General features: G+C 36.7%; 1 protein-coding gene across 6 annotated transcripts in view; it reads left to right on the top strand.

Moving 5' to 3' along the window:
• ARHGAP12 (Rho GTPase activating protein 12) overlaps nt 1-24,454 on the top strand; it is a 126,210-nt gene that overhangs the window by 48,318 nt on the left and 53,438 nt on the right. For all 6 annotated transcript variants that reach the window (XM_036759602.1, XM_036759598.1, XM_036759596.1 and 3 more), the window contains exons 3-4: nt 18,204-18,467; nt 23,280-23,420. In XM_036759602.1, coding sequence (XP_036615497.1) covers nt 18,204-18,467; nt 23,280-23,420 — 405 coding nt within the window. The remainder of the gene's footprint in view (nt 1-18,203; nt 18,468-23,279; nt 23,421-24,454) is intronic.

Raw genomic sequence — 24,454 nt, 5'->3', positions numbered from 1 at the left:
ATGACAAACATATCCCATGTAAAATTAGCTTTGCCTTTTTTTCCTCTTCCATTTTTCTGTTCTTGTATGAAGAAAAACCACCTATTGTTTTTCATTTGGTGGTGCTTCATGGAGAGTTACATTATTTTCTTTAGTAGTGTTCTTCTAAAAATAAACCATTTCTTTGGTCCTTGGCCCTTTTCTCCCTCAGTAATTTCATGGCTTCACTTGCCACCTCTAAGCACATGTCTCCTAAATCTATACTTAACAGCTCTAACCTCTCTTTTCAGTTACAGACTCTCATTCCCATCTGCCTGTAGGACATCTCCTACCAGTCTCCTTTGTTCTCTTGACATTTGAACAAGAGCTCAGAGACCCATTGCTGTTCTCAGAGTTCTTGAGGGTATGAGCTCTGGTCACAAGGCTAAGAGCCTCCTACCTCTTACTCTTCCAATTTCAGTGACACAGAGTCCCTAGCTACCCATGCCTCAAAACCTTCCTCCTCACCAGCTACCTTTCTCTCTCTTTTTTCCCCTATTTTTTCTTATTTTTATTTTCAGTACCAAATTCTTTCCTTCTCCCTCACCTTCCCTCACTCTTTCAAGAAGGCAAGAAATACAATGCCTATTGTACCTATGAAGTCTCTGTTCAGCTGCCTTTTCCGCAGCCCCCATCCACCCATGTCTTCTCCCTTCCATCTCCCTCAAACTGTACCTGCCCCTTCTGTTCTGCTCTTGAGAATCCACATAGGAGGCTCCTTCCAGCTCCTGGCTCTCAGCCCCAAGTGACACTGCATCTCTCATCATCTGTTCCAGCATTGATTATTTATCTTCCTTCTGTCATCCACTTGGTCTTCTCCCTCAGTGGTTGGGACAGGGTGGAGTCAGAAGCAGTTTATACACTCCCAGACCCTCCCTCTGCCACTTCACTCAGCATTTGACATTCACTGTCCAGATATTTTGACTTTTTTTCAGTTAATGGTCTTCTAATCCTCTAAAAGCCAAGCAGCTATCTACTGGTCCCTAGCTTATTCTTCCTTCTCAAGGAGTTTGGTAGTTGGTTCTTAGTCTTCTCTGCACCAAAACCCATTCTTATACTAATGAATTTGAATATGCCTGTTGATATTCTTTGGCCTTCCAGTTTCTCAGTCTCCTCAACAGAACAATGTGCCCTTGATTATCTACCATTACCTAAAAAGTGTTCCACTTGCATGATGAAGAATTTTGAAATTCCTTCTACCATCATCTATCATTCCATCTTTCCTTACGCCTCACTCCATCTAAATCTGTTCTTTCTCCTTTCTGTGACATCCAGACTCTCCATGCCTCAGTATGTTACCAGGCTGTCATCCCTGTTCCAGCCTCACTTTACACCACTCCTAACCTTACTCTGTCATTAACCAGTTGAATGTTAGTTATGTTGTCCTCTGCTCTTGAATCCCTTACTAACTTTTATTATTATTAGTATTATCTGATTATTCATGCCTTGCCAAATCTCTAGATTACTTCTATCATCTGCCTCTGCCCCTACTCAAGTGCTGGGAACTCACACAAAATTGCTGACTAGATTCACTATAAATTTATGTTGTGTCTCAAGTGGTCCATCACTTCAGACTGGCCTTTACTCTTCCCTAAGTAACTTTCTATCTGATTCCTCAATCTACTCTAATTCCAAATCCACTCAAACCGCTCATAAAATCTCACTTCGACTTCATACTCAATTGGGAAAATAAAGCCATTTGCATTGACTCTGTGACTCGACATTTCAAAACTCCACGCATCATCTCTTATTCTCATCTTTATTTCAGTCTTTAATTAAGAGGTAGGCCTAATTTTTGACAAGGCCACCCCCTCCCCTTGGCTCCCCTTTTCTCTGAGCTTTGGTCTCTTCCCTGTCTACAATCTCATTTCCTGCTGTCTTCAGACATGCCGTCTGGAGTTCTTAAAAAGCCCTTAATTGATTCTGCTCTCCCTCTCAAGCTATCATCCTCTATCTCATAGCCACACCCCTAGAGGAAGCTATCTACATTTGTTGTCTCTTCTTCCTCTCCTTTTTCACTTCTCAACAACTTGTAGTTTCATTTCCAGTCTAATCACTAAACTGAAACAGCTCTTCCAACTAATGATCTCTAAATTGACAACTTTAAAGGTGTTTTCTTAGTCTTTATTCTTATTTCTTCATCCTTATTAATCTCAGCAGCATTTGATGCTGTTGATACTTCATTTCCTGTTTTTGTGCCTTTGTACAAGTTGTCTTCCCGTATCTAGAATTCCATCTCTTCTCACTTGTTTTTTGGTTTGTGTTTTTTTTTCTGGATTGGATCTCCCTATTTTGCAGGCTCGATTCTACTACTGATTGTCCCAGGAGCTTTGACCACTGTTTGCAACCTCAGTCAGTTTTCTCCTCCTTAGACAGCCTGGTAACTTGTTCATACATTTTATGTCTTTTAATGTGCTTATGTGGCTTGATGGTGCCTTGGCTCTAAAGCACGGATTCCCTTGTCCACTGTAGTTATAGCTTAGATGGTAAGAATATTCTGAGAGTTAAGCCCTCTTAAGTTTTCTTATAGTACCCCTGTAGGATACTCCTATTTCCACTCAAGTAAATTCTACAAACAGTTGAAAACATTGTGCCTTATCATCCTTAAGCAGGTTGATGGAAGAAGCATTCTTGGTAGTTCTCTGGATTCCATGGTGGTTTTTTTGGACGACTCAGGAGTTCAGCCTATTGAGACCTAAAGCTGTTGGAGCCCCCAAACTGGACTCCTACCTGTCACACTCCCCCCTCCCCCAGTTGTCGTTGCATCTTCTGCTTCCAGGCATTTCTTTTTATTCACTCTTCCCCAATTTATTTTTTATTTTTAGTATTCATTAAAAAAGTTTTTTTGAGTTACAAATTCTCTCTTTATAGTCCTTCCCTTGTGGAAGTGAATGTTGAAAACTAAAACAAATAAACAAATTGAAATGTTAAAAAAAATCTGATAATAGGCCACATGTTTAAGGGGAAAGATGAAGGCAAGCAGTATGGTCTCAATTATACATGTGAAACCATGTAAAACATATTTCTGTATTAGCTATATTGACCAAAAAGTAAGAAAAATAAAGTAGAAACTATGATCTGTACTCAGTTCATCAGTCCTTTCTCTGGCAGTGGGTAGCATTTTTCATCATGAGTCCTTTGGAGCTGCCTTGGTTCATTGTATTGATCAGAATTGCTAAGTTTTTCAAGTTGATCATCGTTATAATATTGCTATTACTAGTAGTGTTGCATCAATTCATGCAAATTTTCCTCATTTTTTTTCAGAAACCATTTTGCTCATCATTTCTTATAGCACAATAGTGTTCCATCACAATCATGTACCACAGCTTATTCAGCCATTCCCCAACTGATGGGCATCCCCTCAATTTCCAATTCTTTACCACCACAAAAGGAGCTGCTATACATAATTTTATACATATGGGTCCTTTTCTTTGATCTTTTTGGGCCACAAGGGTATGCACAGTTTTATAGCCCTTTGGGCATAATTCCAAGTTGTTCTCCAGAATTCTTTTAGACTAGTTCACAACTCCACCAACAGTGCATTAGTGTTCCTGTTTTTCCACTTCCTCTTCCTATGTCAGGGGTTCTTAATCTGGGGTCTTCCTGGAGTCTGTGGATGGATTTCAAGGGATCTGTGAATTTAGATAGGAAAACAGTTGTATCTTTATTTTTACTACCTCTAAGTGAGCATTTCCTTCATTTATGAAGGTGGCCAGCAAACCACCGTAGTATTCATACCGATGACTTTGTCACCAATAGGAGTCAGATGTTTTCACATTACAGTTGTTGTAAGTACCTTGGAAAATATCATTTATATTTATCACTACTGTGAAATTACTGTAGTTATGAGCTCCACTGCTAGATTACATGTAATCACAATCTCTTGATAAGAGTTACTCTTCCGAAGTAGCTGGTCAAAAGAGGTCAAGGGTCATGAGCCCCAAAATGTTAAGAACCTCTGCTCTTTCTGTTATCTTTCTCTGTTAGAATGCAAGCTTCTAAAGAGCAGGAAGTATTTTAATTTCCTATTTGTATTTCTGATGTGGACTTAGCATAGTGCTTTTGTATATTTGCACATGTAAGTGCTTAAATGTTTTTTCATTCCCTCATCTTTCCCCTTAAACATGTGGCCTATTATCAGATTTTTTTTAACATTTCAATTTGTTTATTTGTTTTATTTTTCAACATTCACTTCCACAAGATTTTGAGTTCCAAATTTTCTCACCATCTCTCCCCTCTGCCCACCCTGTGACAGTGTGCATTCTGATTATTCCTTCTCCCAATTTGCCCTGCCTTCTATAACACCCTCTCCCCTTCTCTTATTCCCTTCCTCTTCTATTTTTCTGTAGGGTAAGATAGATTTCTATACCCCATTGCTTGTGTATCTTATTTCCTAGTTGCATGTAAAAACAATTTTTAACATTCGTTTTTTAAAACTTTGAATTCAAAATTCTTTCTCTTCCTCCCTCCCCACCCACCCTCATTGAGAGGGCAGGCAGTTTGATGTAGGTTGTACATGTGTAGTCATGCAAAACATTTCCATAATAGTCATGTTATGAAAGACTACCTATATTTCCCTCCATCCTATCTTGCCCCCCCCCATTTATTCTGTTCTCTCCTTTGACCATGTGCCATCTCAAAAGTGTTTGCTTCTGATTACCCCCTCCCCCAATCTGCCCTTTCTTCTATTACCCCTTCCCCCTTATGCCCCTTTCCCCTACTTTTTCTGTAGGGTAAGATAGATTTCCATACCTAATTGAGTGTGTATGTTTGTCCCTCCCTAAGCCAAATCTGATGAGAGAAGGTTCACTCATTCCCTCTCACCTCTCCCCTTTTGCCCTCCACTGTAAAAGCTTTTTCTTGCCTCTTTTATGTCAGATAATTTACCCCATTCTACCTCCCTTACTTCTTCTCCCAGTACATTCCTCTCTTACCCCTTAGTTTATTTTTTAGATGTCGTTCCTTCATATTCAATTCACCCTGTGCCCTCTGTCCATATATATTCCTTGCAACTACCCTAATAATGAGAAAGGTCTCATGAATTACAAATATTATTGTTCCATGTAAGAATGTAAATAGTTCAACTTTAATAAGTACCTTATGATTTCTCTTTCCTGTTTACGTTTTCATGTTTCTCTTGAGTCTTGTGTTTGAAAGTCAGTTTTTCTCTTTAGTTCTCATTTTTTCTCAAGAATGCATTAAATTCCTATACATCATTGAATGTCAATTTTTCTTTCTCATTGATTATACCCATTTTTGCTGGGTAGGTGATTCTTGGTTTTAATGGTCTGTTTATCCAGCCCTAACCTCTCTCCTGATTTCTAGTCTCACAGCTCCAGCTGTCTATTAGGCATCTCAAACTGGATATACCATAGATATCTTACACTTAGCATTTCTAAAACCGAGCCCATTATTCCCCCCCCCCCAAACCCTGCCCTCTTTCTACTTTCTTATTACTGTCTATGTTTCTAATCTCACTGTCACCCTTGATTCCTTATTCTCTCTCATTCCTTGAATCCAGTCTGTTGCCAACTTCTATTGATTCTACCCTCATGACCTCTCTTGCATATGCCCCTTCCCTCCTCTGGTACTGACAACCACCCTGGTGAGGGCTCTTATCATCTCAGTAGCTGGCTGGTTGTTCTCCCTGCCTCAAATCTCTCCTTACTCCCATCTATCCTCTACTATACTACCAAAGTAACTTTCCTGAAGTGCAGATCTAACCATGTCATCTCTCTCACCCCCATTCACCAAACTCCCCTAGCTCCCTATCATCTCCATGATCAAATACAAAATCCTCTGTTTGCCTTTAAAGCCCTTCATAACTGGGCTCCTTCCTTCCTTCCTTCCTTCCTTCCTTCCTTCCTTCCTTCCTTCCTTCCTTCCTTCCTTCCTTCCTTCCTTCCTTCCTTCCTTCCTTCCTTCCTTCCTTCCTCCCTCCCTCCCTCCCTCCCTCCCTCCCTTCCTCCCTTTCTCCCTTTCTCCCTTTGCAAGGGTTTTGTGATTTTTCACTGCCTGTTCCCTGGACTTGGCACACTCTCCTTCCCTGTCTCAGCCTCATGGTTTTTCCTGCCTTTCATCTTCAAGTCTCACCTAAAATCCCACCCTCTGCAAAAAAGTCTTTCATGGTTCCCCTAATTGCCTTATTTCCAACTTATCCTCTATATGCCTTGTTTGCACACAGTTGTTTGCATGTCTTCCTCTTCAGATTGTGAGCTCCTTGAGGTCATGAACTATTATTTTCTTAGCCATTCTTAGAGCACAGGCTAAAATATCCAGTTTTGTAGTGTGGTGTGGCCTCCCCGGTTAGATCTCTGTTGCTGACCTGGCATAAATAAGGTCATGCATGTTCCCTTGTAGAAGTAGCAAAATAGATTTCTTTTTAAGTTAAAGGAATTCTGTAACTAGAATTAGGGACCATTTCTAAGTGTAAGTCTGACTGTGTCACTTCCCTGCTCCAGAAGCTTTAGTGATTCCCTGTTTACAAGTAGGATGAAATAAAAACTTCATTCTTTCTTCCATTTACAAAATGATTTCAGGTAGTCTTTCCTGAAATTTCTTATCATCCTTCCACACACACTGCTTTCCAGCCTAACTGGTATATTTGCTGTTCTCTGTATACACCCTTGCATTTCTTGTAAATGTCAGCCATGTCTGACTCTGTGACCCCATTTGAGATTTTCTTGGCAAAGATACTGTGGTGGTTTGCCATCTCCTTCTCTGACTTATTTTGCAAATGAGGAACTGAGGCAGACAGGGTTAAGTGACTTATCCAGGGTCACACAGCTATTACCTGTTTGAGGCTCGATTTGAACTCAGGAAGATGAGTCTTCCTGATTCCAGACCTGGCACTCTGTGCACTATGGCACCACCTAGCTGCCCCTGGTAAATGTGCCTTTGATAAACTATCCTCCCTGACTAGAATCTCCCTCCTCACCTCTTCCTCTTGGAATTCCTAATTGCTTTCTCAGCTCAGCCCAAGTGCTGCCTCCTACAAAATGCCTTTCTTGATTTTCCATAATTATCAGTGCTTTTTCCTCCCACTCCAGTTACTTTGTAATTTAAAAAATATATATATGTGTGTGTTTTGCTTTCCCCAGTGGATTTTAAAGCCTTTGATGGCAGGGACTGCTTGGTTTATGTCTTTGTGTACTTAGCTCAGGGTACGTAGTAGGCAATTAATCAGATGACTGTTGAGTTGATAAATTGAATAACATAATCATGTTATCATTCATATGCCAAAATATTTTCATGACATTAAATTTATGGTTTTTGATAGAACATTTCCAGTTATACAGTGTTCCAAAATAATCATGTTTTTTAAGTTTCAAAGTCTTCTTAGATTTGCCCTTTCAACTTTGGTGCCAATTTTTATTGATACACAAACACAGACTAAGAATTGCTGTATATTCATGGAATCGCAGGATTTAGATCTGGAAAGGAACCCTAAAGGTTATCTGCTCCTACCCTCTGAGATAAAGAAACTGAGGCCAGAGAGATTTGGTAACTTACCTAAGGTCATATAAGTGTCACACAATATTTTTCAAACCAGTTTTATTCAGTTATAATTGCTTACCCAATTGTAGATTTAAACTTATCTTTGGCTTTTACTTGACTTCTGTTTTGTCTTACCCATTTTGTCCTCTTTAAAAATAGAGAATGATAAAGTCATCAAATTATGATTTGAACAGATTTAATGTTCCCTTGCTGAAAACACTTAATCTTTCAAAAGAGAGGTGGGGCCCAGGAATAATTAGAGGAGGAGAAGTCAGGAGAGAGAGACTTCATTCCAAAGAATCATATGAGGCACTGTGTGGGTTGTTGCCAAGGAGGGAGTACTGCCTGTACGGAGGTTAATTTTTATTTTATGTTCAAATATTATGCAATTTCCTGCATATTTATTTAAAGATGTCTTCTTTGAATGATTGAGTCATTTCTGATCACAGTGAAATAAAGTATTCACTATAATCTGTACATATTTTAAATGTTGGTATTAGCTTATTTCCTCGAACTTTCTGTCACTAGAAGAAGCCCTGGACTACAAATCAGGAGAGTGAGGCTCTAGTCTCAGCGCTGCTATTGCTTGGCAGTAAGAAAGGCAGTGTGGTGTATTCGAAAGATCCTTAGAGTTAAGAGTCTTGTTGAAATCCTGCCTGTGCTTAAACTTGGTGACTTTGTGCCGAGTCATATTAACCAGTCTTTGAGTTTTGTGTACCTGTATAATGAAGGACAAATGATCTCAAAAGTTATTTCAAGTACATGGAATTGAGAAGGGAAAATATCCAAAATAACTGACTACAAGTATGTAAATTAAGACGTTATGGACTGACTTTGATGGGTCTGTGATCCTTTGATGCTGGTATACTCTCTACTGGTGCCAGATCACAGTCCATCTGCCTCTTCTCATACTGCAACTTTTGTTGATAATTTTCTATAAACTCTCCTCTGGGGTCTCCCCTTCTTCCTGGAGTCCTCCAGATCTCTTGACATTTCATGGCTACCGTTGGATCATTCAGCCAGTTCACTAGTTCTCTTGCTTTTGTTGTGTGACCAGTTTACCTTTTCCAGGTGTGGTGCCTGCTACTTCTGCACAATTTCTTGTGAATAATATGTTGCCATCTACTGCCACTCACCATGAGCCTCTCCCTTGTTCATTAAGTGAACCACCACTCTAATTCCTTGTGCTGTGATCTGTTTTGCAGTCATATAATATATTCAGTCTTGTCGATTCTGCCTCTGCAATATCCTGGTATCTATCTCTCTTTTCCTATAGCCACCACCATAGTTCAGGCCCTCTTTCATCACCTTCCAGACTATTGTAATAGTTCTAGATTCTTAATTAGTTTTTTGCCTCCAGTCTGTCCTCTCTTCAGTCCATCCCCCGCATATCTGCCAAAGTGATGATATTCCAAAAGCATAGGTCTGACCATGTTACTATGTCTCTAAAAATCCAGAGTGACTTTTTATCTCTAGGATAAAACACAAACCCCTCTGACATTTAAAAACCCTTACCGTTTGGCTTGAAAACCCACCTTTTAAGGTTTGTTATATATACTATTTTTCATGCACTCTGAGTATCAGCCAAAACCAACCTTGCTGTTCCTTGAACACATTTAATCTGCAGTCTCTGCATTTGCATAGATTTTCCTTACTGCCTAGAATTCACTCCCTCTTCACCTCTGCCTCTTTCCCTAGCTACTTTCAAAGCACAACTAAGGTGACCTCTACATCAGACCTTTCCTGAACTATCCTCATTCCTAATACATTTGCAAATTACTTGGTATTTACTGCCTGTATGCTTTTTATTTACTTATTGCATAGATGTTGATTTCCCCCCATTTTTCTCTTTGCATTCTCTGCACCCTGGGTGATTAATAAATGTTTGCCAATTTGTTAATTCATTTATATAAAGATTGGCCTTTTTTTTTATAAAGGAAAAGCTTGGAGTTATTAAAAGCATAGCATAATAATGCTTTGTTATTTGTTAATATTGTGTGTAACTGATGTTGTTTGGTTTTGATAAACTTCTTTCAATCTTTGTTAAAAAGGAATGACTAGTTGAGGCAGTAGAGGAAAATAAGAGTAATATAAAAAATAAGTCAATAAGAATAAGAATTTTTTTTAAGGGAAAGGAAGCACTGTATAGTTGTGGCAATTTCTCCTTTTCAACTAGGCCCATTTTATTGAATTGATACTAAGTGTCCCATGAAAATCTTTTGTATGATAGAATCAACTCTGCCAATTATGTCATGTGTTATTTTCCTCCAGGGAGAGTGTGTGCACCATCCTTCCATTGAATGGTATCTTCCTTTGTTTCCTGGTTTTATTAGTGGCCAGAATGTCAGTATTGGTATTCAGTTGCTCCACATCTACATAATAACTGAACAAGAATCTTACATTTAGATTGTCAATAGCTAGGCCAGACCTGCACAACTTGGCAGTAGGTAAGGGCCAGAATTAAAATAGGCTAAACTTCTTCAGGCCTCAGATCAGTTAGACTGAGATAGACTGAAAATGGTTGGTTGCCTCAGGTCATGTGACAAACAGGAGGGTACACGGGGGTAACGCTCCATTTTTCATTGGCCGCCTGAAATCCTTTGGCAGGTTGCATGTTGTGCAGGCTAATGTTTATAAATTCACAAATTCAATTTAAAAAGGCCCGTGTGATTCTTAGCACTCTATTCCTTTTCTGTTACTGTGCTGTCACCTCTGAAGTGGAAATAGACTACACAGAATTAAAAAGCTTTTTTGTACTTTTCTTTCTTGATTACGTTTCCATGGTCAAATAATTCATCTGCCTACTAAAGATAAGCCTCTCTGTACTTAGCTAGGCTATCAGCCCTTTGAAATTAGATCTGATTTGTTCCTGGTGCCATACCGGAAGTTTCTGTAGCATTGTAGAGTGTGGCCTTTAAGAGCCTCCAGGCCTTTTTTATGTCAGGACTTTGTAGAAGACATCAAGTGGCAATACAACAGTTGAAGCACCATGGACGCACTCCTAATTTGCTTTAAGAGCAAAGATTTAGAATTTGAAGGGAACTTAGTGATCATTTAGTCCTTATTTTACAGATGAGGAAATTGTGAATTACCTAGGATTACAAGGATGGCAGGCATCACTTTGAACCCAGGTTCTCTGATTCCAAACACATTGTTCTGTTTCCAGTTATTTTTTCGAAATAGTCAACCTTATTTTTTAAGAAACACTATTACAAAGTGTATACATTGACATGAGCTATCAGTTGGAATCATTCTTTGTATAGGTTTGCACAAGAGTTTTAAAGGGCGTATGCTTTATGGTTTGTGTCTGTGTGCTTTTCTATTTTGTTGAATAAAAATTTTTCAATGAAAAAACAAGTAAGGAAGGCATATCTATTCTGGCAGAGTTTCAAAATATAGTTTTCAAGGATATTTTCTGCGTATCCTCAGGTAAGTCTCCAGACTCTGAAATTGTACTGAAAATGCTTTGAAAAGATTTTATTTCAGGTGTATAATGGTAACCCACTATGTATAATCTTGGTAGTATAGTACTTATCTTTGTGACAGTGCTAACAATTGCTTCATAAATATTTAACAAGAGGAATGTTTTATTTAGAAGTGTGCCCTTATTTTTATTATATGTGACTTTCAAAATGAAATCATTTGGGTCTGGGTGGTATATTTTTTTTCCCCTTCTCAAACTCCTACCCCACCTTCTTTGTTTTTTGAGTAACATTACCAGATTATGAAGAGTAGAGAGAATCTTTTTGGTAGGCTTGTTAGAAGTCTTCTACACAGGCTGCTGTAATAGAGATTAAATTTGAAGTTAGCATTTCAGAATAACATCTTGGGTTATATCTATTCTCCTACATTTTATTCTAATAAGTCTTTTTATGACTGTTGTATGTATATGTACTTGGTGAAAAAGAAAGTTTTATAAATAGGTAGTCGTACCTGGATTCTTTTATACTATTTGGTTTCCTAAAGCTCTTTTTATGGCTTTATTTTTTAAAAAACTGGTCATGAAACATATACTCATCTTCTGGAGCAAAAGAATTGACATTCTATTTTAAGTGATTTAGGATAGTTGTTATCTTTCTCTTCTGGTACCAATTTTACTTGTCCTAGAGTTTACTTTAAAAAGAGAGAAGGATCAGGTATATGTTGTTTTGTCAGATATTTATTGTTTGCCCTTCGTTCTCCAAGAGGACCATGATATCAGGGAGGTGATACTGTGACATGCTGGTGAATTAAATTTGAGTGATGGAGGGCTGTGCAGAGTCACCAGCCTCACTTTCTCCTCTGGAGCCATATATAGATCAGGAGTACTGGAGATGGCCCTGGATGCAGTGGGAGACCTTGGCCTTTTTAAGCTAAGGTCTTTAACAGGTCTCAGTTTGACTGAGGCAGTGCCCATTCAGTGATTAGGGTTAGGTTAAAAATGAGACAATGTCCTCTTTTACCTAATTTAAAAAAAAATCAATCTGGGAGGGGAAGACCCTCAGGCCCTTGACAATAACCACAGTTACATTTAATTTAATAAAATTATAACAGGTTACCCTTAGGTAAGCTTATGTAGGATCTTGTGCTCTTGGCTGACATCTAGTGGGACATTTAAAAACAGAAAATAGATTTGGATAGCAGCAAAATATATGATCATGAAGAACACAAATGAAAATGGAAGTAACCGTAGAGACCCTCGAGTATAACCTCCTTATTTTGCAGATGGTAAAAAAGAGGCTTAGAGCAATTAAGCAGCATACCCAACTAGTAATGGCAGAACCAAGATGAGAATTTGGGTTTTTAGATTCTAAATCAGAGTTTCTTCATTTTTATATATGTGTTTAGGCCCCTTTGGCAGTCTGGTGAGACCTTTATATTCCTTCTTGGTATAATGTTATTTTAAAAATTCATAATTTAAGCAAATGCTAAATTTTACTTAGAGGTTAGTTAAAAATCAGGACGTAATTTTTTTTTTCCTATCTAAGTTCACAGACTCCTTGAAACCTATGTACAGACCCCTCAGGGGTGCATGAACTCCAGGTTACTCTAATTCCTGGTCTTTTCCACTATATCACACTCCTTTTCTATACAAACTCTTCCACTCCACCCAAATTGATACCTTCACTATGCCCAGGCCAGCAAATTCCACTACAAATTCACATTATTTAATCTCAACTGGGCCTTTGGTGTTGTACAACAAAACTTATATTTTCTTCATTGCCTCTCTGTCTCTCTCCTTTCAGCAGGTATTCAGAACCTTCAATTCTCAAGCCCTTATTGTCTCCTGTACTTTAAATTTCCTTTAACAGATGACTCTGCCTCCTACTTTACTGAGAAAATTAAAGCCTTTCAGCGTGAGGTCCCTCTTCCCCCTCTTCCTGCCTCGAAATCCATCTACATCTTCACATTTCCTTTCCTTCTTTACTCCTATCTCTGACACAGTGTCTGGCACATAATCAGAGCTTAATAGATGTTTATTGCATTATATTAGTGCAGGCTTGCACAACCTGTGGCCTGCACCCCTTACAGCCCTCCAGCCACTTTATGATGTCAAAAGATTTCCTCTACATACAAAGGATGTTTTCCTCTACATTTTTGGTGGGCCTCTGGAAATCCTTTAGCGTCACAAACCCAAAGGCCACAGGTTGTGCAGGCCTGTATTAGTGTATAGAGGAGTTGGCACTTGCCCTTGCCCAGGCCAAGCACTTATCTCCTCTCTTCTCCTGGAGTTGGCCTTGTTGATGTTTCTTTCTTTCTTCTACATCTCCAGTCTCCCCATCTGTTTAGGCTCTTTCCTTGCTACTGCCTACAGACATGCTCAGGTCCATGCTAGCTTTAAAAGAAACTGATTTGAACCTGCCAGCCTCTCAAGCTAATTCTCATCTGTTTGTTCTCCCATTTCTCTGCTAATCTCCTGGAAAGCATCATCTCTGCTCATTGTTTCTGCTTCTTCATTGCCCATTCTTTGTTATATTTATACAATCTGGTTTTTTGGCCTCACCACTCCGCTGAAATTGTTCTTTTCTAAGTTATTAACTTGGAAGTCACTGACTCCAGAATTACATGACCTTTCTTCAGTCTTCATCTTCTTTGACCCCTCTGTAACTTTTGATATTGGTAACCATTCCCTCCTTTCCCTTGGCTTCTGTAACACCTGTCACTCGCTTCCTGACCTTTGAATGCTTCTCAAGTTCCCTTGCTGGATCTTGAGCCTCAGAGCTCTGTTATGGACCATTTTCACTTCTTTCTTTTCATCTCCCCTCAGTGGACTCTGTCATCTGCTGTCAGTTCAAATGTCATCTCTATGCAGATGACTTCCAGAGTGATGATAAAATAACGATCTTTCTCCCGAGCTCTAGTAACACATTGTGAATTAACCATCATATTTGTTATGGATCTCAGAATCTGAATTAGAAGGGCTGTGTAATTAATTAAATCCACACATGAACAAGAGTCACCTCCACAGCAAATCCCAAAAGTGCTAGATGGGTCTTTACTTTGCTAGGTCTTCACTGCTGGGGAACTCACCACTTTGGGAAGTTGTCTGTCTGGCCAGCTCTCATTATTAAGAGCTTTTCCTCTATGTTGAGCTTAAATCTGCCTGTCTGGGACTTAACCCCCATTATTTCTAATTTTGCCATCTGCGACCAAGTAGAGCAAATCTAATTCCTCTTCCGCACAATATCTTGTAAAATATTTGCAGACATTTCTTTTATCCTGTTTCCCTAAATTATCACTCCTCGGGGCTAAATGTCCTTGGTTATTTTAGCTTATCCTTAAATGTCATGAACTCAGACTTGTGGTGTTATGTTAATGAAAATGGGAAGATCTTTCCCATCCATTAATAGGACTATTAAGACCTGCATGAGTCACATGAGTCTGAGTCACATGAGCCTGTGGTGGGAGGAGCTTGCCAAATGGGTGGAGCAGGAAGTTAGAGGGAGTCAGAGCTGGGGGAGAGAGACAGCAGCACAGAGCAGCTGACAGGAGCAAGAGAGGGAGTGATTTTGCTTAAGGGAGCTTGTTTTGTGGGAAGGCTCTAAAGGAAGGAAGGCTTGGGGGTGGTGGTGCCTCCTGCAATTGATAATGCCTATGGACTTCTCAGTTACTGTGATGGATTTCTTTGTTGCTATGATGGATTTGGCTTTCTGGTGTTGGAATAAATGTTTTGGTTTCGCCTTCCATGGAAAGAATCAGTTATATTTTGCAATTCAGAAATATGTCAGCATATTCATAGCAGCCACTGTGGGTATCGAATTGTCACTATACATGGTCACCCTCCTTTGGACATACTCCATCTGTAAGCTCTTTAAGGACAGAACTGTTTGGACTTTGTATTACCATTTTGTGCCTGGCACATAGACATTTAATAAATGTTTGTAAATAAGTCTGGCCTGGTCATGGTGTACAATATTTTAAATATCTTGCTGTTGCCTCTTTGCTAAAATTTTACTTAAAATTTTTGTACTAGATGGTCATTAAGAATGTTGGTTTATTTTTAGATATTTTTTCTCCTCTGTCTTAACTCCTTGGCTTGTAGGTATCAAGGCTATATTTGTATCATAAAAGGAATTTGGTAGGATCCCTTCTTTTTCTATTTTTGCAAACCATAATATTAAAATCAGCTGTTCTTTGAAAATTTGATGGACTCATAAATCCATCTTGTCCCAGGTTTTTCCCCCCCTTTGGGAATTCAAATATGGCTTGCTCAATTTCTTCTGAAATTGGATTATTTTATTTAAATTCTTTATATCCTGCTCTGTTAGTCTGGACACTTAATATTTTTCTAAATATTCATTTAATTTAAGTTGTCATTCTTTTTGGCGTATAGTTAGTCAAAATAGTCTTAGGTGCTTTTTGAATGAATGGATGATGAATACCTAATTAAAACTGAACACCCTACATCAGATATGATTTGATTGGTTTAGATTAAAGTGACATTGTGAACTCTTGGATTGTGATCATCATCATCATCATCATCATCATCATCATCATTTTTCTTCTCTGGACCACATTGAAAATTTCCTGGTTGTTGTTGTTTTTACTATCTTTTCATCTGAACTGGCCCCTCTTCCATAGTTCCTTGTTTCTCTTGAGGTAACCACTGTCTTCCTACTCACCAATTTGAATGAGATGAGGAGAGTTTGCTTGTCTCCAAGAAACTTGGTGTTTTTTTATTTTTGTTTTTTCACATCTCACTAATTAAACCTCACAGCTTTACTGTTAGGTAAGACGAATTATATCATTGCAATATGTTAGTTCCACAAATGAAGAAACAACTAGATTTGAGTAAGTAATTTGTTTATGGTCATTTGTTAGCAGTAGGAATAGAATACCATCACCTAACTATTGACTTGCTAGCAGATTTTTTAATTAATAGTTTTAGAATGTTAATCTGTAAAAATAATTAAAATTTTTTGTTTTAAATAAATTTCCAACCATATCATTTTCAAGAAATAGTTTTTCTATTATTTGCATACAGTCATAGAATTTTGGTACTGGGTCAACATCCTCATTTTACTGATGAACAAATAGAGTCGTAGAATTTGTACTCAAAGTGGCATGGATAGGTAATAGCAGAGCCAGGATTCGGATCTATCGATTCCAACTCCTATTTTAGTATTTCTTTGAATAGAGGAAAACTAGTAAGTCTTATCGTTTTCAATTTTATCCCTTTTTGCCCAAAATCTGCATTTTCTTTTTTTATAATTTTTTAATCTTTAGTTTTCAACATTCACTTCCATAAGCTTTTGAGTTTTAAATTTTCTCCCCCTCCCTCCTCTCCAACCTGCCCAAGATAGTATGCATTCTGATATAGGTTCTACTTATACATTCATAGTAAACATTTTTACATTAGTCATGATGTAAAGAAGAATTAGAACTAATGGAAAGAAACAGGAGAAAGAAAAAAACCAAAATAACAAAAGAAAAGGAGAGCAAATAGTATGCTTCCATCTCCATTCAGACTCCACAGTTCTTTCTCTGGATGTGGATAGCATTTTCTATCATGAATTTTTTGGAGCTGTCTTAGATGCTTGCATTACTGAGAAGAGCTAAGTCTGTCAAAGTCAGTCATTGCACAATGTGGCTGTTACTCTGTACAGTGTTCTCCAGGGTTCTCATTTCACTCAGCATCAGTTCATATGAGTCTTTCCAGGTTTTTGTGAAGTCTGCCTGTTCATCATTTTTTATAGCACAATAGTATTCCATCATATTCATATACCACAACTTGTTCAGCTGTTCCCCAATTGAAGGACATCCCCTCAATTTCCAATTTTTTGCCACCACAAAAAGAGCTGCTATAAATATTTTTGTACATGTGGATCCTTTACCTGTTTTTAATGATCTCATTGGTATACAGACCTAGAAGTAGTATTGCTGGGTCAAAGGGCATGCACAGTTTTATAGTCCTTTGAGCATACTTCCAAATTGCTCTCCAGAATGGTTGGATCAGTCTACAGCTCCACCAACAATGCATCAGTCTTCCAATTTTCCCACATTTTCTCCAACATTTATCATTTTTCTGTTTTTTCATGTTAGCCAATCTGATGTGTGATGTGGTACCTCAGTTTTTTTGATTTGCATTTTTCTAATCAGTAGGGATATAGAGCATTTTTTTCATATGACTATAGATAGCTTTAATTCCTTCTTCTGAAAACTGCCTATTCATATCCTTTGACCATTTATCAATTGGGGAATGACTTGTATTCTTATAAATTTGACTCAGTTCTCTATATATTTTAGAAATGAGGCCTTTATCAGAGAACACTAGTTGTAAAAATTCTTTCCCAGTTTTTTGCTTCCCTTCTAATCTTGGTTGCATCGGCTTTGTTTGTGCAAAAACTTTTCAATGTAATGTAATCAAAATCATCCATTTTGCATGTCATATGTTCTCTATCTCTTGTTTGGTTATAAATTCCTCCATTCTCCGTAAATATGACAGATAAACTATTCCTTGCTCTCCTAGTTTGCTTATAGTATCAGTCTTTATATCTAAATCGTATACCCATTTTGACCTTATCTTGGTATCGGCTGTAACATGTTGGTTTATGCCTAGTTTCTGCCATACTATATTTTCCAGTTTTCCCAGCAGTTTTTGTTAAATAGTGAGTTCTTATCCCAGAAGCTAGAGCGTTTGGCTTGATCAAATAATAGGTCACTACAGTCATTGGCTGTTGTGTCTTATATACCTTACCTATTCCACTGATCCACCACTCTATTTCTTAGGCAGTACTAAGTAGTTTTGATGCTTGCTGATTTATAATACAATTTAACATCTGGTACAGCTAGGACACCTTCCTTTGCATTTCTTTTCATTAATTCCCTTGATGTTCTGGACCTTTTGTTCTTCTAGATGAATTTTGTTACTGTTTTTTCTAGCTCTGTAAAATAATTTTTTGGTACTTTGGTGTGGCACCGAATAAGTAGTTTAATTTAGGTAGAATTGTCATTTTTATCATATTAGCTCGGCCTACCCATGAGCAACTGATATTTTTCCAATTATATAGATCTGACTTTATTTGTGTGAAAAGTCCAAATTCTGCATTTTTAACAACATAGCAAATGTTTCGTTATAAAGAATATATGCATATTTGTTAATAAAATTACATCATAATATGCCTGTTTTATAAATGACCTTTTGTTAACTTTGAGTTTATGAGCATGATGTCAACCTAAAATGAAATATTCTGGATTTGTTCCAATAGCCGACTACACCGCCAAATCAAGTAAGACCAGATTCTCCTGTCTATGCTAATCTACAAGAATTGAAAATATCCCAGTCTGCACTCCCCCCTCTTCCTGGAAGTCCTGCTATTCAGATTAATGGAGAATGGGAAACTCATAAAGATAGTACAGGACGTTGTTATTACTACAACAGAGGAACACAGGAAAGAACCTGGAAGCCACCTCGATGGACTCGAGATGCCAACATAAACAAAGGAGACTGCCAGAACTCAGGAGACCAAGAGGTAGGATTGTTTTAAGTAATCAGGCAGAGACAGTCATCAAAACTTTCTCTTTCATTATTTGAAGGAAAGGTTAATGAATGGTTTCTTTTCTGTAGCTGTCACATTTGTGTCATAGGCAAGTAGTAAAGCATCCATAGCCTCAAAAGTGCTAAATATTATTACCCCTCATCATTTTATTTGTGTTGGTTATTTTTCTCATAATATCTTGTCAGTTGACTTATTAGTATACTAAGGTAGGTACTTTAGTAGTTACTGTTTCATAAAATTAGCTTCATTAACATGGCTTAATTGCAGAGCTCAGTTACTGCCATCTTACAGCACAATCAGCTCTGCATAGTTGGGTGAAACAGTTTGCCCAGTTTTTTAGGATCATGGAAGTGGAAGAAAGGCAGTTGTGTAACTTAACCCAGTCAACTTAGATAGCAACATTACTTAAGATCAAAGGATCAGTAAATTATGGAAGATTTAAGTTCCTTGAAAACAGGGTCAAGTTTTGCTTTTCTTTGTATCACCAGTCTTCTGTGCCTATGTGCTTGGCATTTAGTAAATGCTTACTGATTGTTAAGATCAGAGGTTTGGTACTGGAAGGATCTCAGTGGTTAATCTAGTCTAGCACCCTAATTTTGGGAAGAAATCGAGGCCCAGACAGGTTAAGTGATGTTCAGATAGGTATTAAATTGCAATGACAGAGCAGTTATTTGAGCCCAGATGCTCTAATTCCAAATCTAGTGTTCTTTCCACTGTACCGTGCTATTTTCCTGCCTTAAAAATTTTTTCCTTGCTTTATGTTAAAATTATTTTTTTTTCTCTTTTGTTTACTGTTAGCTTATTTATTACATGAGAGAAAACATACATTATGCTTAGTTAACGATAAATTCATGGCCAGCAGATATTTTTTCAAATTATTGTTCAGAACTAGTTTTCTTATCTGCAAACTGAAGAGTTGAATGACATGAGTTTTAAGGTTCTAGAGAGGTTGCTAGAGGAACTAGTTCTAAAATTCCGTGCTTCTTCAGTAAACTTGACAATTAACTCTTCTCACCATTTTACTTTTTCAAATGCTCAACTGCTCATTCCAATATTTTCCTCCATTCTGAATGAAAATAAGTAGTGTCTTCTCTGGGATTAAATATGTCTGTCTTTCTTCACTACTTTGGTGAAATAGTAGGTACTCCTGTTGATGCAGGTTGTAATAGATGATCTATGTGAGTTGCTGTGGCCAAAAAAAAAAAAATTCATCATGTCTGGCCAGTGTTTAGTGGTGAGCCTCTTTGAGTTACGTAGGCTGGCCCTCTGATAACGGATTTTGTATATCAGTATTTGGAACCCTTTCTATCTATGCCATAGCTTATATGAAAATCCAGATAAGTTGGAAAGATAGTTTGGGAAGGAGTTTTACCTTTCAGGTACATATAGTGACTCAAATTCCATTTCACAAATATTAGCTAGTATCTGTTTTAATGTTTATAGATAAGAATGCTTTAGAATTCATATATCAAAGCATCATCCTTAAAAGGGATGGCCTTTCTTAATAACCAGTGAAGCTAAATTTGTTGAAAATTCTTCTTCGAATAGGTGAACATTTGTTTTCCAGTCTTCTTTTATAGCCAGTGATTTGCCCAACAAATAGTTTTTTAATTTTTAGTATAAATGTCAGCCAACACCATCTTTTTTTTGAATTGTTTTAATTAGTGATGTTCCAAATAATATTTGACTCTATTTGCTTAAAAAGTGGCAGCTAGTATAAAATGTGTGATTAAGTAAGTCATATTGCCATGAAAGAAATAGCCCTGAGTCTTTTTGAGTATCCTACCCCTCATCAATCTGATTGTGCCAATATATATTTGTTAAGAATGTGGGGGGAAAGCCAGGGCGTATTCTAGGTAATATGCATATGTGATCAAGTTTTTGGTTTTTTTAAAAAAGTTTTTTGACTGCTTGTTTTGCAAGGCAGGAAGAATGGGCTTCTTTGATAAGAGTGGGATACATTATCTGATGATTTTATAGGTACGAGCTTATGAAACCTGAATGAAGGTGATTTTTAAAATATTTTAAAAACCTATGAAACAAGTAGAGTAGCTTTTGTGCTAGAGGTGGTTTGACAGGTTTGATAAAGTGTGTTTGTATTGCTTTCTCAAACAATAAAAGCTGCCATTCTCATTTTCCCAATCATAACGTGACTGTAGAAAGGGCAATCCTGAGGAATGAGACAACACTGCCTCTGGGAACCATCACTGTACATACATAATGGCAAATATTATAGCCAGGTTGCTGCTCAAAACATTTCCATTCGTGTGCTTTATCATGTTTTTTCCCTTACATTTAAACAACTGAAATAACTGAATTATTGTCTTTCTCTTGTGTTACCCAAGACTGTAGGTGCAGTTAGCATGGAGAGATCATTACAATATAGTATATGTGTATATACATGCACACACATACACGATTTAAATACTCTATTCTCTGCTACTTCTGATTACTTAATACACACAAATAGGAAATTTTATCCTCAACTAGATAGTGTCATGTTTACCAAAGGGATTAGTACTTCTAGTTTGTGGTTTAATTATTTTTACTTGTGAGATGATTCATTTCCCTTATTCCCTTTTTTCTTTTTAAAGAAGATCTTTATGGAGCCTTTTATATTTTGAATAAAATTTCCTTCTTAACAAAAAGTGGGAAAGAGACTTGTTTAGATTTTTAAGCTTTAAATATAGTTTGGGGAGCTGTTATTTATGATCACACTGGAGTCCTTCGCAAGGGGAGAGGCTTTATAATGTTATATTCCTAATTTGTCAATTTGTTGAATTTTATTGGCTTTTCTTTAAAATGATGTTTTTTTTCCATGATAAACTTTCTGTGATAAACCTCATATTTTCTGCTGCTTATTTTTAACCTAAATATAATAGGACCTATTTTTTTCCCATACTTTTCATCTTTTTGCTCTACTTTTCATTTTTGTCACTGCTGTTTAGTTTGTAAGTTCTAAAGTTTTACCCAACTAGCTTTAAATACATTGGTTATTTGAGTCTTCTTTGAACTAGGGAAACTTAATTTTAAATATTAGTGCAACTGATGCCTTTGCTAAATGAATATTTAGTTTTGCATTTCATGAACTGAATAAACTGAAAGTAAAATGAATTGTGTAGAAAAATAATTTGGTACATGTAAATGAAGCTAATAAACTCTATTACTTTCATAAATATAGCTATCTGGTAGATCTATCATTTACACTTACTAATGTTACATGATAATAACAGGTAAAATATATATGTATATATACATATGTGTTTTAAGTTTTGTGCAGCACTTTACATGTGTTGTCTCATTTGATACTGTGTGGTACTGTGAGGTAAATATTGTTATTATTTCCATTTTACAAATGAGGAAATAAAGCTGAGAGATGTTGAGTAACTTACCCAAGATCACTCAGCTAGTAAATGTCAGGAGGATTTGAACTTTAAAACTTTCTCAGTCCAGATCCATCACTCTATTCACATGCTACCTAGCTGCCTAGTTATGGAGTAATTTTAAGTTTGTTTTTTAAATAGACATCTATCAAAAATTTTAATACATGCAAAAACTTAAGATTCCATATTTTTATTCATATTTACTTCTGCCTTACCTCTTTCTGTGTTCTTCTGACTGGGAGTTCAATTAGAATTTCTGTAAATATTCAGTCCAGAAACATTATTAAGAATCTAATGTATGCTAGGCACTGGATTTCTTTCTAGAATTAGTAGGTGGGACATTCTTCATTCATTCAAAACTCCTCTTCCTCCAGAATCAAAACGTAGGATAACTTGACCTTCAAATATTAAATCTCATGCTGGGCTAAGCTGACTGGATATTTTTGGAACAGAGAAGCACAGTGCTGCCTAAGTAATGATATTGAGGAAGGAGCTAGATCCCCTAGACACCTGTAGTCTTGAGACCCCCAGACATCTGCCTAGCACTCTGTATGTTGTCTTTTCTGTCTGTTGAATCCATGGTTCTTTTAAATGCAGTGCTTACCTTGCCTTTGTGAAATGTGTGATGCCTTGAGAGAGAAAAGAGCGTTAGCATGATAGAAAGGAATGGGGATCTCTTTACCTCTTCCTAGTATTTCTAGTGGTTATGTGATGATGTCAGATCTTTTGGCAAAATTCCAGGGACCTTTTAAAATATTAGAATACTAAAATTCTTCATATATATTTTTTTTTAAATTTTTTTTCTCTTTTTTTTTCTTCATATATTTTAAGTATTGGTGTATGGGAACCCAATAAAAAGTGAACTAATTTCTAAACATAATCTTAAAACTTTCCCAAGAAACTGGTTTTAATATTGTACTTATCTTATAAGTTAGTACTATTAATGAAAAATTAGTGAATGTAAAAAGGAACATCAGTTTGAGAGTTTTTTTCAAAAGGTTGTATGGGTATTTATAACTTTTTTGTTTATTTTTTAATTTTTAACAAAGTTTTAATATGTTCAAGCTTCCCTCAAAAGGTACTTAAAAATGCTTTTGTAGCTGCATGTAACTCTGAGTCTGTGTGCATAAAATGGAATTCATCAGCTCTTAAATTCTTCAATTTTAAAAATATGCCTCACTTAACTAACATTTTTTATTAAAAACTGTATATTTATGTTTAAAGTTTTTTTATTAATGGTATTTTTAAGATCTGTCAGTATATTTCTTAAAAATACATATGACACTTTCCCCATACCCTACCCCATTTTCAGATCTTTCAAACCAGATTAAATTGATGTCTTAAATTTTGAACTGCTACATATTCATATAGAAAGAAACAATCTTTATGTTTCTATTTCTAGCTTCTTTCATCAGAAGAAAACTACCACAGTTCTTGTTACAGCCAGTCAGATAGTCAATATGGTTCTCCTCCAAGGGGCTGGTCAGAAGAGTTGGATGAACGTGGGCATACCTTATATACCAGTGACTATACTAATGAAAAGGTACTTTTTTCCATCACCTAATCTAAGTGGGTGGAATCTGTATAAAATAACACTATAGTAAGTACTATATTGTCGGTATTCTAAAAGTTGCTGAAAATATTCATGACATTAATTCTAGATTTGTATTAATGGCTGTTATAACTCAGTATAGTTAAATACAAATTCATGGTTTTAAGCTGTGGCCAGTTATTGTTATTACTATATTAATAGCATCTGTTTAAGAAGATGTACTGCATTATATTTTTAAAAATGGCTGCCTTTTAAGCACTTTTATCAAAGTAATTTATTCTTTGTCTTTGTTTTTACCTGACTTTTCTTTTCGTTTCATACTTTTTATGTTGTGCTTTGTAAGACAGTCTTATACATTGCTATGATATCTTTAATTCATTTTCTGTCATATCTAGATGTTTGTCATATATTTAATTTAGGGCATTAATTTTTCATATACCCATATAAGAAATGTAGAAAGAGGATGTATGATGGCTAATACATGCTTTCAGAAAAATTTGATTATGTTTCAAACTCATTCTAGTTTAGATTTGGAAAGAGAAATTTGCTCAAGTGTCTCAGACATTTAGTATCATCTGTGGTTAAGTGAATGGTAGTTATAGTTGGCAGAGTTTTTACTTAGTGGTCAGTCTTAAATGTTTTAAGTGGTAATATTCACTTTCTTTTCCTTTTACTCTCTCTATGTTGTTTGAAATGGCTATAGGTGTGCTACTTTTTTGTTTTTACAGTAGTTCACCTAACTGATAAGGCAGCCCCTTAGGGTAAAGGTCAAGTGGAATTGTATTAAGTGAATAATTATTCCAAGTTATTATACCCTAAAATTAAAAAGAATAAAAATCCACTTTATTATACGTTGCTCAGAATTACCTTATTATTACTCTTTGTGCATGTGCATATGCACATTTCCATGCCCAGAGAATATAATGTTTTACAGTAGGGAGGGACCTTAAAGGTCGTTTATGCCTCACCTAGGCAGCAGAACCAGCTACAAGTGGGCAGCTCTTATTGTTATAAAGCTTCCTTCC

The sequence above is a fragment of the Trichosurus vulpecula genome, chromosome 5, assembly GCF_011100635.1.
Source record: "Trichosurus vulpecula isolate mTriVul1 chromosome 5, mTriVul1.pri, whole genome shotgun sequence".
Lineage (NCBI taxonomy): Eukaryota > Metazoa > Chordata > Mammalia > Diprotodontia > Phalangeridae > Trichosurus > Trichosurus vulpecula.
Note: the sequence above shows the minus strand (reverse complement) of the source record. Positions and strands in the feature narration are given on the sequence as shown.